At 42.1% G+C, this 17,483-nt stretch overlaps 1 protein-coding gene across 1 annotated transcript; it reads left to right on the top strand.

The window, feature by feature from the left end:
• Nucleotides 1-15,955: 15,955 nt before the first annotated feature.
• On the top strand, nt 15,956-16,996 carry LOC115094704 (olfactory receptor 8D4-like). The gene has a single exon (XM_029607956.1). It carries the CDS (start codon nt 15,956-15,958, stop codon nt 16,994-16,996), a length of 1,041 nt encoding a protein of 346 aa, XP_029463816.1.
• Nucleotides 16,997-17,483: the final 487 nt, after the last annotated feature.

The raw sequence follows: 17,483 nt of genomic DNA, 5'->3' as shown, positions 1-17,483 counted from the left end.
ACTCCTGGAGTACTTGCTTCCCGGACAACATGAGCAACCATCGGGCCTCAATTAGGTAAAAACGGAGGGAACAGGCTTAGCTTCATGTTCTTTAGCTGGCCTCTTCCTCACAGTATGCGGCATTATGGTGATTGTGGAAAACAAGCCAACACTACAGCCTCACTCCCGTCTGCTCAGATCTGCCATCTTGGACCCCTCAAGAGGCAAATATTTTATGAGGTATGCATGTATTCTATTTTGAAAATACTTGGATCTTTACTTGGAAAAAACAATTTGCTGATATCTCTGCCAATTTGCCCAGTCCTTCTTCAATTCACCTAGACCCTCCAGTTCACCTAAACCCACCTAGACATCCATATTGGATCCTCTAGCATTTTACTCTGAACTCCCATCAATTTAACCAGACCTCCCATCCAAAATCTGCAGACAATAAACAAGTGCATGAATAAATTTAGTAGTGTATATGCATATACCTCTTACAAAATAGCAACTATTGTACCTATTTCAGAACCCCACCCCAGAATGTCCCAGATCTTCCCTTTTCTATCTAGATAAAATATAAATGCAAAATGGAAAATACACACATTCTCTTGATGTTTATAAAATAGTATAAATGTGCAGACATATTATTTACATGCATATATTATTTTTACAAACTGAACTCCTTTGAAAATTCACTCCTAAGCATTTTTGCATAGGCACAACATGAGAGAAAATCTTTAGTAATAGTCCTCTGTGTTTTTGAAAAGTTACCAAATGCTGCCATTCCATACTGGTTGCTTTTTATTACTATGAGCCCTTTAACTCCCTGTTGTTTCTCCTCTCCCCACCCCCATTGCAAATGTACAGCTAATATAATGTGTTTCTGGGATTGAATTTAAAAACCATTTATGTGTATAAAACCCAATTTCATATGTGTAAATGGCTCTTACAAATTAGGCCAAGGTTCTGTGCATATAAAGGTAAACACATAACCCAGTTATATCATTGCAGAGAGGCATTCCAGGAGGTAGAGTTGGGCATGGCTGGAACTTACATGCATACTTTTTGATTCTAAGAAGTTTACACATAAGTTAATCCACATAATTATACCCTCCAAAAAGAAAGTAAGAAATTATCAAGTTAATCTATGTAGCAAGCCAATTAACCAAGTATTTTTAAATTCTGGCTAAAATCTGCAAAGGTAATTTTCTAAAGTTTTACATGCATGAATGAATTTATGAAAGTTACAACTTTTATGGATGTAACTCCTTAAAAAATTCATTCCATAGATCTGAATTGTCAATAGGTTCTACATGCATAGATACATTTTACATGTGTAAGTGGGTTTTTGAAGATTGCTACAATATATGCTACTTCTATGCATGTAATTCCTTTGAAAATTGCCTCCTTTATGCAGACTTTACCCCAACCTGCATAATTATAAAATTACCCTACACCAGAAGAGTTTGGCCATACACCATTTCAGTGACTTCTCTGAATTCCCTCCATCTTAACATTGTCCTTTTGTAGCTTTTGCTGCTAGAATATCACACAGTACTTCAAATAGGGTCTCACTGCTATCTTTAATTTTATGTCTGCATAAGCATATGCTGCATAATGTTTTATTGTTAGAGTAAATCCAGTTTATACCACAGGCTCTGAACATTGAAATGCTCCTGGGAGCTGATCCTGTAGGACCCTAAAGCTGATTTAAGTACTGCTGTCTGAGCAAAATCTTTGTGATGACAAAAAGGTGAATGCTTCTTCTATGCAGCTGGATGTAGAACAACAATTTGCCTATTATTAAAAGGTAGGAGGAATTGTAGCAGAAGTACTTTTGTAACATATTTTGGTTCTGATCCTACTGCTAAAGTTTGCTTGGAATATTGTATCTGTCTAAATTTCTGTACCCTTGAGAGCAGTGAAGGAGAATAACATTCTAGAGCAGTGGTCCCCAACCCTGTCCTGGGGGCCTACCAGCCAGTTGGGTTTTCAGGATATCCACAATAAATATGCATGAGAGAAAATTTGCATGTTATGAAGGCAGTGCATGCAAATTTTCTCTCATGCATATTCATTGTGGATATCCTGAAAACCCAACTGGCTGGTGGGTCCCCAGGACAGGGTTGGGGACCACTATTCTAGAGATTGTCAAGAACAATATTATTAAATCAAGCTCTGAAATTTTCATAGAGGTTTCCGATTGAAAGGTGTATTTATTTAACTTCACTGGCTGAAGGACATAAAGGGCCCAAGTTACTAAACATTGTTTCTTTAGATGTAAAAATGGGGAAAACACATAAGTCTTGCCAAAGAATATATGTTCTTCAATTTTTATAGTGAATTCATAAATCCTTCCTCTCACTCTTGTTCAGTAAAAATAAACTCATTATTTATGCAATGTGACAAGGGCATTTTGTTTATAATGTTTCATTTCATGAATTAGAATTTAATTGCATGCCATTCAATAATATATGTAAGTAATTTATAACAAATACATAATTAACAATATAATCTGTCTTCAAAATAAATAAATATACATGCAATACCTATGATATATGCATATGTTACTAAATCAACTCAGAGGAACTCGGCAACATATTATGCCCATATTTTATTGTACAAATAATTTTACTACATGTATTACATCACCATTTATAATGCAACCACAATATCCATTTGGATCTAACATCCATACATTACCCCACATACATACCACTCATACCATACATACCCTAAAAACTAATCACATCATATGTATGTAATTATTCAATGAATTCACAATAGATCCAGTATATAATGCAAATAAATTGAAATACACATATTACTATTTCATTGATTCATGTACATAAACATGATACAACTTAATTCACATTCCTAATACTTCCAATATATATCACAAATGAATTCTGGTACACATATAACTATTTAATTAATCCACATATATAGCTTGTTCAATTAATCCTTGTTCAATTAATCCAACGAGAGCCTCATTTCACCCTCACCCGAGGGCTTCCTCAGGGAATTATCAATCTCTCACTGTGGAATATATTGCTTCCTTATGGTATCTGTATTCTTCGTGTCAATGCAGGGTCAATTGTGTATTTTCATCAATATATTTTTATATTGCATGTGATCTACTTCAAAATACTGGTATCTACAAATAATAATAAATATCATGCTATTCATCAAACATCCAAATGTCTCATTTGTCTATCATATAAAGCACCCATTTTAAAAAAAAACCCATCACCACTAAAGACGGACAATACCAGCTTAATATCTTCTTAATCGTATCCAACTCATACCCATCACGTCTCGCATTTGAAATATGTAATTTCATAGCCGGAATATGTTTTCTTTGGAGTGACTAAGTTCATTCATTCTGCTTCCATATCCGCTGCTTATAAGACTTATGCAGTGCTGTATCTAGGATAAATATATAATTTAAACTTGATCACAAATTTTTATAATTCCTAGTTTTGTAATTCTTAACTTTACAAACTGGGGAATTCACTTCATGAAGTTTCAATATTCACTTACTGCTCGCTACACCATAACTTTCCAGACTAGACCATTCACTACTTACTATTACCCGATGTATAATCACGGCTAGCTACAATATAACACTCACTACTAGCTACAACATAACTTTCCAGACTAAAACATTCACTTCTTAATAATATCTGATATCCAAACGCAGGTAGCTGCAATATAACATCCATATCAGCTGCTTATATGGCTTGTGTACTTCCATAGCTAATTACCCATGAGATTATATGATTCTCAACAACCAAAAAATCCACTTCTTAGAGTGAGCCTGAATTCACACACTACTGACTTAAATATAGCCTCCGCACCTCTACAAGAATAGTCTTTTTTATACGAATTACATAGATGCCCAGCCCAAGAGTATTTACAAAATATCATAAGCCTACAAACTTCCACCGTATATCCCTCAGGATCCCAACTATCTTGCTACTCCCGCAGATCACACATATAGCAGTCTCCCTCCAAACCCTGTGAATTCTCACTGACATGCACCACTGTCTATCAACGTACCTTTCAGTGGTAATTGCCCAAACAGCCTTTCAACTGTTCTCCTACCGGACCACTAGGGTCCTGAATAAGGGGGTCATTTTTCAAAATGCACATGCGTTAAGGGCTTATTGCATGTGAAAACATGTTGATCATATGGTGTGATGCAAATTGGAGAGAGAGAGAGAGAGGGAGAGAGAGAGAGAGAGAGAGAGAGACTGGCCATAATATCATGGCCCATAGGCAGGTATTTGTATCCCTAGGGTAGGCCCACCTAGTAACTCGAGGTGGGGATTAGGTAAGTGTGTAGGAGGTTAGGGGCCACTTTGACATGCTACGTAACATTAAGCTAGGTTGAGAGAACCTTGCCCAAATCTCATCTTGGAGTGAGTTTCCTCACTCCGAAGGCCAGCAAATCTTCACAAGTGACCACTGTTCTGTTCCTAGGTATCACGTAGCATGTCAAAGTGGCCCCTAACCCCCTACACACTTACCTAATCCCCACCTCGAGTTACTAGGTGGGCCTACCCTAGGGATACAAATACCTGCCTATGGGCTATGACATTGGTATCACAATGTGCACTAACTTATCTCTTTGCACAGGTAATTATCGCAAATTGCGAAAAATACTATTTTAGCATAAAACACGCCCCTTTTGCTATCGCATGTGGTACTTACCGCATTTTGATAAATCCAGGCCTAAAGTGGTTATCAAATAGCGCCTTACCCTGACCATTTAAACTCACTAGAACCAATCAAAAAGCAAGCGTAGTAAATCCATGAACTTGTCTATCTGACCAACTTTATTGACAAACTGCTGCTGCTTTAATGCATCTGAGAACCGGCTAATGTCACGGTATAGATTTATAGTGCATGCATATAAAGATCTAATACACGCTGACCATACAGTTCAAACTGCGTTTATTTATGTCCATTAAGGGATATAATGGGGAGCCTTTTCCTAATAAAATGACTCACTATCAGAATGCTAACTAGATTGTACTTTACCTATTAGAATGCACTTGCTTATATGTAACATGCTTATTTCACACTCCCTGACTATCCCATACCATATTTACCTATGCAATAGGTTATCAATATCTACCTATTCATATTCAATTATCACAGAGTCTAACAACCCACAAATCCCAGGGATCATAACTTAATGCACAACCTGTTATCAATTGGTTTAATCCTTAACCTATTACAATCCATAAAAGGCCTCCCATTCTACCATCTCATTGAGTACTCGGGGAGAAACTGTACCCCATTGGTATATATATTTCTGCTCAATTCTTCTTAATACTGTGGTTATGTCACCTTGCTGATAAACTTGACACTGCTGGATAACAAAAAATTGTAATTACTCAATAGTATGCTTCACTTCACACCAGTGAGCCACCAGAGGTGCACCTGTTTTAAATGTTCTCAGTCTACTTTTGTGCTCAATAATGCGTTGTCTAATCTGTCTCTTTGTGTATCCGATGTATAACAGCTCACACGGGCAAATAATTGCATAGATTAATATGCTAGAGCTGCACGTGAATCTTCCCCTAATGATAAATGGATACTTTCTATCTGGTACATTAAACTGTTAAATCTCCAGTACATTGTTGCATACTGAGTATGTCCCACATTTGAATTGCCCCCATGATTCCTCCCCCTCCGATTTACTCTGTTTGGTTAACATAGACCTGAGATTCTTACCTCTTTTCATTGCAAAAATGGGAGGTTCATCAAAACCAGGAAGCCCATTTAAAATTTTCCAATGCTTTAATATACTTTGTGTAATGGAATAAGATTTTGTTGAGAATGGAAGTGTACAAATAGGTCTCGTTATTTGATTGCGGGGGCTCAATTGTAACAAATTGCCTCTGTCAGCGTATAATGCTCTTTTATATGCTCGCCTTATACATTTTATCGGATACCCTCGCTCTCTAAATTTCAACATTAGTGTGCTGGCACATTTTTTGTATTCACCAGCCATTGAACAGATGCACCTGTACCGCAAAAATTGACTGACAGGTATGCTCTCTTTTAATTTTACCGGATGGAAACTTTGAAAGTGAGTGTGGTATTCTTATCTGTCAGCTTTGTGTATACAGATGTCAAAATTTTACCATTGTGCAATCTCACATTCATATCTAAATATGATAATTGCATTAAATCAGATTGTACAGTAAATTTCAGATTGGGATCACACAAGTTCAGATACTGTTCAAACTCTTTTAACTCTAGACTGTTACCTTCCCAAATCAAAAAGAGATCATCAATATATCTCTTATAAAACCAAATTTTATGGAAATATCTTGAGGTGTATAAATACTTTTCCTCATACAAGCTGACATACAAACATGCAACTGAGGGAGCTAGGGGTGACCCCATAGGGATCCCCTTAATCTGATTGAACAATTTATCCTGAAATTGAAAGTAAAACTTTGAAATTACAATCTCTGCGAGTTGGTTAATAACATCCTTTTTTGAAGCTCCAATACCTAATTTAATTAAAGAAGTATTAATAATATCCAAAGTTTCCTGATGAGGAATGTTTGTATACAGCGATGTAATATCTGCTGTGACAAGTCTGCTATTGTACCCTATATCATCTAACTGGTCGATCATAGTAATGAATGTGGTTGTATCTCTGACATAAGATTTAATATCAACAACTAAAGGCTGCAGGATACTGTCAATTAATTTAGCTGCATTTTCAAACACCAATCCCCTTCCAGAGACAATGGGCCTGCCTGGCAGTTTTACTAAGGATTTATGTATTTTTGGAGTGAAATATATATAAGGAGTGCTAAAGGTTTCTACACGAATGAACTTTTCCTCTTTATTCGTAATGCACCCTTGTTGTCTAGCATTCTTCACAATGTTGTTAATCCATATCTTAATATCCTGGCCTGGATCTTTATCTATATGTTCATAAAAATCGGTGTTATTTAACTGAGACCAAGCCTCTGCATCATAATCATGGGTGTCCATAATCACCAGGGCGCACCCTTTGTCTGATCCCTTACTGATTATACTTGGATCCTCACACAGCTCTTGAATAGCTTTCCTTTCCTCACTGGATATGTTAAAATCGGTCCGCTCATATTGAGACTCAATATCGTCAACCTCCCATGTCACTACTGTTTCAAATGTTACAATTAATGGATTAGGGGGTTCTTTAGGAAGCCATGCAGATGGTTCAAATAATTTGTCCTTGATATACCCTTCTTGTTGGGGACCAAAAAAGTCCCTGAGTCTTAGTCTTCTGAAAAATCTCTGCAATTCAATACGTGTAGAAAAACTATCATATTTCTTTGCAGGGACAAATGACAAACCTTTATTTAACAAATTTAAGGTAGCCTGTCCAAACTGTTTAGTTGACAAGTTAACCACATTGTTAAGTAGCCCAACATTTGGCACATTCTGAGAATGTAATATGTTATCTTCAAAAATTATATGGTTTCCTGTAGCCATAGGATTTCCTCGTTTTGAAATTATGGTCGCCTCTTCTGCCTCTACCTCTAGCTATAGCTCCCTCTTTACTGGGTCGGTATTCCTCATGATGTTGTGCCTCAGGCATGTTTAAAATGCACCTGTCTAGCATTATCTTTATCTACACTATTCTTTTCCTCATCAGAAGATTCCCCCGAAGAAGAAGAGAAATCTCCCTTACTTCTATATTTATCGTTTTTCTTGATTTGCATCCACGGGCACACATAACCAATTGTGTAATCTTTCTCATCTCGTTGGAATTTACTAAGTTTAACTTTCTTAATCTCACTACGATAATTATCCAATTGCTTCTGATGTTCATGCAATTGTAAATCAAATGCCTCGGTCGAGAAATTGGTTTGTAATTTAAGGGCCTCACTTTCTATTTCTTTGTTTAAATCATCAATCAGATTAAGGGGATCCCTATGGGGTCATCCCTAGCTCCCTCAGTTGCATGTTTGTATGTCATCTTGTATGAGGAGAAGTATTTATACACCTCAAGATATTTCCATCAAATTTGGTTTATGATCTCTTTTTGATTTGGGAAGGTAACAGTCTAGAGTTAAAAGAGTGAACAGTATCTGAACTTGTGTGATCCCAATCTGAAATTTACTGTACAATCTGATTTAATGCAATTATCATATTTAGATATGAATGTGAGATTGGATAAAGGTAGGGGGGGGGGGTTTAGATAGGGCCTGGGGGTGGGTTAGGTAGGGGAAGGGAGGGGAAGGTGAGGGGAGGGCGAAAGAATGTTCCCTCCGAGGCCGTTCCGATTTCGGAGTGGCCTCGGAGGGAACGGAGGCAGGCGGCGTGGCTCGGCGTGCGCAGGCTGCCCAAAATCGGTAGCCTTGCGCGCGCCGATCCCCGATTTGATAAGATACGCGCGGCTACGCGCGTATCTTATAAAATCCAGTGTACTTTTGTTTGCGCCTGGTGCGCCAACAAAAGTATGTGATCGCGCTATTTTTTAAAATCTACCACCTAATGTTGAAATTTAGAGAGAGAGGGTATCCGATAAAATGTACAAGGCGAGCATATAAAAGAGCATTATACACCAAAAACATTTTAAATCAACTGGTGGTCCAGTGGTGGTCCCGGGAGCGATCTCCCACTCTCGGGCCATGGGCTGCCACTAATAAAAATGGCGCCGATGGCCATTTGCCCTTACCATGTGACAGGGTATCCGTGCCATTGGTCGGCCCATGTCACATGGTAGGAGCACTGGATGGCCCGCGCCATTTTTAAAGATGGCGCCGGCCGTCTACTGGATGGCCCGCACCATTTTGAAAGATGGCGCCGGCCATCCAGTGCTCCTACCATGTGACAGGGGCCGGCCAATGGCACGGTTACCCTGTCACATGGTAAGGGCAAAGGGCCATCAGCGCCATTTTTATTAGTGGCAGCCGACGGCTGCCACTAATAAATTCAGGCCATAAGAACCTAGCCATAAGATCCAGGCCATAAGAACCTGGCAAGTACCCAAAAACTGTCTATTCCATGTTACCATTGCTAGTAATAGCAGTGGCTATTTTCTAAGTCAACTTAATTAATAGCAGGTACAGTGTCCGAGCTTCAGTCCTCATCTAAGTCTTCCATGTTCTAAGGACTCTGTCTGCTTTCATCCGCTGTCTAGCCTGCCGCCTCTTGCCGTACCCAGCGGCAGGTCAGAAAGGTCTTGGAACAGTCGGAGGACTGTTTGTCAATAAACATTGCGTTATTGGTCATCCTGGGGCGTGCAGGTCTGGTAGAGGGTCAGATCTAGTATCCTTGTCCTTGCTTCAGCCTTGTCTTGCTCTTGCTACCCATGTTCACAGCAGCTCACCTCTCGCGGTGTGACTTGGGGCTCCTCCCTGAGGCATGCCGTGGCCCAAGGGCTCACATCACCTGCTTCAGAAACGACCGTGCCTCCGTGCCTCGGGTTATAACACCTGCCCGAGGCCGTGCTCATAACAGAATCCGAAGGTCCCATGCCTCGGAGCATAACAGGATCCGAAGGCCCCAAGCCCTAGGTCCTTACAGCTGCCGGAGGCCGCGCTCGTAACAATAAAGGTGAACCGGTAGAAGTAGTATGTTTGGATTTTCCGAAGATGTTTGACAAAGTCCCTCATGAGAGGCTTCTAAGAAAACTAAAAAGTCATGGGATAGGAGGCGATGTCCTTTCATGGATTACAAACTGGTTAAAAGACAGGAAACAGAGAGTAGGATTAAATGGTCAATTTTCTCAGTGGAAAAGGATAAACAGTGGAGTGCTTCAGGGATCTGTATTTGGACCGGTGCTTTTCAATATATATATAAATGATCTGGAAAGGAATACGACGAGTGAGGTTATCAAATTTGTGGACGATACAAAATTATTCAGAGTAGTTGAATCACAAGTGGATTTTGATATATTACAGGAGGACCTTGCAAGCCTGGAAGACTGGGCATCAAAAGGGAGTTGAAATGTAATGTGGACAAGTGCAAGGTGTTGCATGTAGGGAAAAATAACCCTTGCTGTAGTTACACGATGTTAGGTTCCATATTAGGATCCACCACCCAGGAAAAATATCTAGACATCATAGAATATAATACTTTAAAATCATCGGCTCAGTGTGCTACAGCAGTCAAAAACAGAATGTTAGGAATTATTAGGAAGGGAATGGTTAATAAAATGGAAAATGTCATAATGCCTCTGTATCGCTCCATGGTAAGACCACACCTTGAATACTGTGTACAATTCTGGTCACTGCATCTCAAAAAACATAAAGTTGCGATGGAGAAGGTACAGAGAATAGCAACCAAAATGATAAAGGGGATGGAACAGCTTCCCTATGAGGATAGGCTGAAGAGGTTAGGCCTGTTCAACTTGGAGAAGAGACGGTTGAGGGGGGATATGATAGAGGTCTTTAAGATCATGAAAGGTCTTGAACGAGTAGATGTGAATCAGTTATTTCCACTTTCGAATAATGGACTAGAGGGCATTCCCTGAGGTTAGCAAGTAGCACATTTAAGACTAATAAAAAATTCTTTTTCACTCAACGCACAGTAAAGCTCTGGAATTTGTTGCTAGAGGATGTGGTTAGAACAGTTAGTATAGCTGGGTTAAAAAAAGGTTTGGATAAGTTCTTGGAGAAGTCCATTAACTGCTATTAATCAAGTTTACTTAGGGAATAGCCACTGCTATTAATTGCATCAGTAGCATGGGATCTTCTTAGTGTTTGGGTAATTGCCAGGATCTTGTAGCCTGGTTTGGCCTCTGTTAGAAACAGGATGCTGGGCTTGATGGACCCTTGGTCTGACCCAGCATGGCAAGTTCTTATGTTCTTATGTTCTTAAAGATGTAATGGGCAGAAGAGAAGGTAATGTAGAAAGTGGGGAAGGAGACAGCATTCAGGGGCCATGGGTGAGGGGGAGCAGACAGGAAGGAAAGGGCTATGGGTGGAAGATGGTAGGTGAGAGATAATGGGGGAAACAAGGGACAGGCAGCAAGAGGGAAGGTACTTGAGAAAGGACCAAGTGGACAATGCTCAGGAAGGGGTAATGGGTGAGAAGAAGCAGGGCAAGAGTGAAGGGGAGACAGGGAGAGAGGCAGGAGGGAAAGAATGGGGACCCGCGACAGAGTGCAGGAGGGAAGCAGCACTCAGCAAGGGTCCATAGGTGGGGGCAGTAGGGCAGGAAGGATAAGAAAGGGAACAAAGGGTAGGAGGGAAGGCATGAGAGAATGGACCTTAGGTGAGGGTAAGCAGGGCAGGAAGAAAGGGCCTATGGGGGGAGAGCAGGAAAGAGAGGATGGGGCAGGAGGTAGAAGAAGAGATGCAGGGGAAGGGGCATGGGTGAGGGGAAGGGAGGCAAGAGAAAAAGGGCCATGGGTGTAAGTCAGGAATTCAATCCCTGGATCGCTTGCAATGACCTTTGGACTCTTCTTCCGGGGGATGCTGGCAGCAGTATGCAGATGAACCTTCTGGTCCTTCCCCTCCCTGTCTTCTTTCTACTGCCCTCACCCATGGCCCCTTCCCAAGGACCTTGCATTTCCTTCCCTCCCCTTTCCTCTGTTCCATGTGACCCTTCCCCCCATCCTCACCCTCCTACCCTCTCCCTATGGCCCCTTCCAGTTCTGCTCGCCCTTTCCATAGTGAAGTTCTGGTGTTCCGTTTGTTCATTAGTCAGTCAGGCCCTCAGCTCCTTCAAATTTTATTCAGCATGGGACCGCCCTGGCAGCAGTGGCCCTTCTCCTCGTCTCTCCTCAGCACTCTACTCCTCACTCTTCTTAGTGCGGAACCAGACTTTTGGCAGCAGTGCACTTTTTCAGGGCTCTTCTGGTGGCAGAAGCCAGCTCCCAGTGGCAGCCTTCTTTCTTTATTCAGCATCCTGCTCCTCAGTCTTTGTCAGCAGGCAGCTAGGCTTTCAGCAATGTCTCTCTTTGTGGCTGGAGCAAGTTCTCGGCAGAGGCCCTGTAACTCGCTCTTCTTATCATGGGACTGGAGTTTTAGCAGCGGTCCTCCTCCTCATCTCTCTGTGCCAACTGGACTCTTGGCAGCAACTCACACTGCTCCTTCCTTCTTAAGCAGCATGAGATTGGGCACTTCTGCTTCAAACAGTGGTTAATGCTGCAATCAGGCACAGGAAGCCAGTGGGAGCACTGAGAGGAGTGGATCACCTTGCTGGTGGCCGAAAAGAATTGGTAAGTACTACTTGGGGAAATTTTAGATCTTAAACATTTTGGGGAGAAGCAAACTATTGGGGTATTGTTAGGAACCTCGGTCATGTGGGACTGCGACTGGGCCCCCTCACCTGTGCCAAATGGAGGCCCGGCCCTACCCTCACCGCCACCACTCCTGGCAACCGACTCCGCCCGCGGCCTGCTCTTGCAGCGCCCCGAACACCACTGACTCCAGCTCCTCATGGTCTCCTCCCTAGGCACGCGTATGCGCCGAGTGAAGGCATTTAAAGGGCCACAGGTGGGAAAGTTCCCCGTGGCCCGGGTTGATGACATGGGGCTAGGCAGGTATTTAAACCTTGCCTCTCTGCTTTCACCTTGCCTCAGCAACAGGTCCTATTCTTCAGAGAGTAGGGGTTGTCTGAGTCTTATTCCCAGTGTTCCTGACTCTACCTTGTCCCTGGTTCCAGCGTTCCTGTTCCTTGCCTCCGGTCCCTGCCTTGCTCCTTGTTCCTTGGATTGGTTTCTTGGCTCTGACTCCTTGCCTGGTACTTGACTCTGCTTGATCTCCACCTGCCCTGACCTCTGCCTGGTACTGACGCTGCTTGATTGTCACCTGCCTCTACCCCTGGACTCTTCTGATGCTGCCTCGTTCCTTGCCTGCTGGTTTCCATGCCAGGGAAGACCCGTGCCTAAGTCCTGCCGGCCCAGGTACCCAAGGGCTCAACCTGCAGGGAACAAGGGCTGGTATTGGTGAAGGTCCAGTTGGGTCTTCTCTTAGAACCGCTGCCCGACAAGGACCACCAGGGTCCACTGCTGGAGGTAGAGACAATCTCATCTCGGCTCAAGGGTCCACTTTTCCAACAGGTATATTCTTTAGTGTGTTTCTGTGTCTGTATTAAATAACTACTCAGGCAGCAGGCAAAAAGCAGGAGTTTGTGTGTTTCTGGAAACTGTTATAAAGAATAAAATCACAGATTATTTAGATAGACATGGTTTATTGGGACACAGCCAGAATGGATTTACCCAAGGAAAGTCTTGCCTCACAAATCTGTTATATTTTTTAAAGGGGTTAATAAAATGTGTATAAAGGTGAATCAGTAGATGTGGTGCATTTGGATTTTCAGAAGTCGTTTGAAAAAGTCCCTCATGAGAGGCTTCTAAGAAAACTAAAGTGTAAAGGAATAGAAGTAGATGTCCTTTTGTGGATTATAAACTGGTTAAAATACAGGAAACAGAGAATAGGATTAAAAGGTCTGTTTTCACAGTGAAAACAGGTAAACAGTGGAGTGCCTCAGGGATCTGTACTTGGACCAGTGATTTTTAATATATTTATAAATGACCTGGAAAGGGGTACGACGAGTGAGGTGATCAAACTTGCAGATGACACAAAATTCTGGAATCAAGCGGACTGTGATAAATTGCAGGAGGACCTTGTGAGACTGGAAGATTGGGCTTCCAAATGGCAGATGAAATTTAATGTTGTCAAGTGCAAGATGATGCTTTTAGGGAAAAATAACCCATGCTTTAGTTACACAATGTTAGGTTCTTTCTTAGGAGTTAGTTACCACTCAGGAAAGAGAGCTAGGCCTCATAGTGGATAATTCTTTGAAATCATCAGCTCAGTGTGCTATGGTGGTCAAAAAAGCAAACAAAATATTAGGAATTATTAGGAAGGGAATGGCAAATAAAACGGTGGATGTCATAATGCCTCTGTGTCACTCCATGATGAAAGCACACCTTAAATACTGTTGTTAGGGAGGTGGACCCTTGAGCTGAGATGAGTTTGACGCTGCCTACAAGAGGGAGCCCCCTGTATGCCCTCGTCATTGGGAGGCAGTATGCAGGGAGAGAAGACCCAATTGGACCTTCACCTATACAAGCCCACGTTCCTTGCAGGTTGAGCCCTTGGGTACTGGGGCCAGCAGGACTTAGGCACAGGTCTCTCAACAAATACAATCCCAAGGAGGCAGGACGCTAAAGTGATGTCAGATGTACCAGAGGTTGGGGCCAGCAGCAGGCAGGAAGAATCCAGGAAACGTCCAGAGGTCTGGGCCGGCAGCTAGCAAGAAGAGTCGGTGAACAGGCAGATGGTCAGGACAGGTGGCAGACAATGCAGAATCCAGAGACAAACCTGGGCCAGAAGAGCAATCCAAGGGGTCAAGGAGCAGGAACGGGAACCAAGAGCAGGAATAGGACTACAGAGTCAGGAATAGGAGCTGGAGCTGGAGTAGGAACAGGAACCAGGAGAAGGAGCAGGATCACAGGAAGCAGGAACCGAAGCACAACTCGCACTCTGAGCAGAGCAAGACCCGTTGCTGAGGCAAGGTAGAAATGGCAAGGCAGAGTTTTTATACCTGCCTTGCCTGACGTCATCTTCCGGTGCCTCAGGGAAATTTCCCGCCACTGGCCTTTAAATCCTGGAAGTGGCTTGCGCCTAGGAGGGCTGCTGGAGGTGTCAGCGTTGGCGGCATTGGGAGGTGCTGTGAGGGCAGAGGCAGGCCATAGTGGCAGGATCTGGTGCTGGTGGCGAGGGCCACTGAAGGCCAGGGCAGGAGCAAACCTTCTGCCCCTCAAGGTGAGGGGACCCGGCCATGCAGGCCTGCAACTGGGGCATCTAACAACCTTGTGCAGTTCTGGTCATCTCATCTCAAAAAAGATATATTTGCACTGGAGAAAGTGCAAAGAAGGGCAACCAAAATGATAAGGGTCATGGAAGAATTGCCCTATGAGGAAAGACTAAAGAGGTTAGGACTTTTCAGCTTGGAGAAGAGATGGCTGAGGGGGGATATGATAGAGGTCTACAAAATCATGAAAGGACGTAAACAGGTTAATGTGAATTGGTTATTTACTCTATCAGATAATAGAAGGACTAGGGGGCGCTCCATGAAGTTAGCAGTAGCTCATTTAAAACAAATCAAAGAAAATTCTTTTTTACTCAGTGCTTAGTTAAGCTCTGGAAGTCATTGCCAGAGGATGTGGCTATGACAGTTAGTGTAACTGGGTTTTAAAAAGGTTTGAATAAATTCCTAGAGGAAAAATCAAAAAACGGTTATGATCATTAATCAATAAGAATAATAGTTTGAGATCTATCTAATGTTTGGGTATTTGCCAGGTACTTGTGACTTGGGTTGGTCACTGTTGGAAACAGGATACTGGGCTTGATGGACTCTTGGTCTGACCTAGTATGGCATATTCTTATGTTCTTATGAAGCAACCCTAGTGCAGAGTCCGCTCTTTTTCTTTGCAGCTGTACTTCTGGTGGACCCCTTGTGATGGTCTCTCAGACACTTAGGGGTCCGTGGACCACAGATTTGGAATCACTGGTCTAAAATTTGCTCATCTTCCATCTGCATGATGTGACTCCCTCCCATTCCCACTTCTGCACCTTCTGAGCTGCTGATGAATTACCAGAGCCACTAGCTAAGTCTGTGCATGTAACACAATTGGATTTGTTTTTGGAGCCTATGAAGAATCTGTCAAATTGCAGTCACACTATATTTCACAGATGTCTGTATCTCTAATCTTGGGTCCCTGAATAAAATTCCAACATTAGTTTTACAGCCTGGTCTAGGAGAATGTTTGAAATTGGTTAACGAAAATTTCTGCCCCCATTATCTTGTTTATTTATCCCATAGTAGGCACTAATCGGTGTTTTTGCAAAAGCAAATGTGATAAAATTTAATAACTGAAGCTAAAGAAAGGGAATCAGGAATCAGGAGATAATTTATGCAATTCATTTTTATTTTTTATATTTCAATGTTGTCCTTTGTACGTTCTTCTTTCTCATTGCAGCAGATAATCAAAATGGAAGAAATAGAAAAAGCAAATCAAACCACGGTGACAGAATTCATTATTCTAGGATTCTCTGATCTTCCTGAGATGCAGCTTGTTTTGTTCCTTTTGTTTTTGATTATTTATCTAATGTCCATGGTGGGAAACCTTCTTATTATATCTGCAGTATGCTCTGAACCTCGTTTTCATACCCCCATGTTCTTCTTTCTCATCAACTTGTCCTTCCTAGAAATCTGTTATGTGACCGTCACAGTTCCGAGATTGTTAGTAATGCTCATCACAAAGATTAAAACCATCTGTCTTTCAGCATGCTTGGCCCAGCTGTACCTCTTCCTGTCCTGCACATGTACAGAGTTTTACCTTCTCACTGCCATGGCCTACGATCGCTATGTTGCCATCTGCAATCCCTTACGCTATACAATCATTATGAACAAGAAAGTCTACAGTTTTCTTGTTGCTGTTTCATGGATAATTGGTTTTCTGGATCCTGTGGCTCATGTTATCTTTGCATCAAAGTTGATTTTCTGTGGGTCAAATATAATTAACCATTTCTTCTGTGACATTACAGCACTGATGAAACTGTCATGCTCAGGGGCCTACATCATTGAAAATGTAAACTATATTGTAGGCTCGCTGTTTGCATTTAGTCCCTTCCTGTTAACAATTGCATCATATGTATTTATTATCACTACCATCCTGAAAATCCAGTCTGCTGAGGGCAGAGGCAAGACCTTCTCTACTTGCTCCTCTCACCTCACAGTTGTTATTTTATTCTATGGGACTTCCATGGGTGTATACATGAGACCAAGCACTGCGTTCTCAATGAACCAAAACAAACTGCTCACTGTAGTATATATAACAGCAATTCCCCTGCTGAATCCTTTTATCTATGGCTTACGAAATAAAGAACTCAAATTTGCCCTTTGGAAAGCAATAAGAAGATTAGATAGCTATTTTTCTCAAAGAGTGCGAAAATGTAGAACATGTTTCTGTGAGAAAGCAGCCCAGTATCACAGGAAAGTACGTGCAGCAAGCACTGACAATGTGGCTTAGGGATGTGAATCGTTTTTTGACGATTTAAAATATCGTCCGATATATTTTAAATCGTCAAAAATCGTTAGGGCCACGATACAATACCAATTCCCCCCGATTTATCGTCAAAAAATCGTAAATCGGGGAAGGGGGAGGGCAGGAAAACCGGCACACTAAAACACCCTAAAACCGACCCCCGACCCTTTAAATTAATCCCCCACCCTCCCCAACCCCCCCCAAATGCCTTAAATTACCTGGGGGTCCAGCGGCACACTAAAACACGGCACACTAAAACCCCCTAAAACCCACCCCGAACCTTTAAATTAAATCCCCCCACCCCCCCGAATCCCCCCCCCCAAATGCCTTAAATTACCTGGGGATCCGTAGTGGCGGTCCGTAGCTTAAATTACCTCCGTAGCCTTAAATTACCTCCGTAGCGGCGGTCCGTAGCTAAATCGGGGGAAGGGGGAGAGCAGGAAAACGGCACACTAAACCGTGTAGTCTTCAG

Source organism: Rhinatrema bivittatum, chromosome 6 (genome assembly GCF_901001135.1).
Source record: "Rhinatrema bivittatum chromosome 6, aRhiBiv1.1, whole genome shotgun sequence".
NCBI classification, from domain to species: domain Eukaryota; kingdom Metazoa; phylum Chordata; class Amphibia; order Gymnophiona; family Rhinatrematidae; genus Rhinatrema; species Rhinatrema bivittatum.
This window is presented reverse-complemented; position numbering and strand designations above follow the sequence as displayed.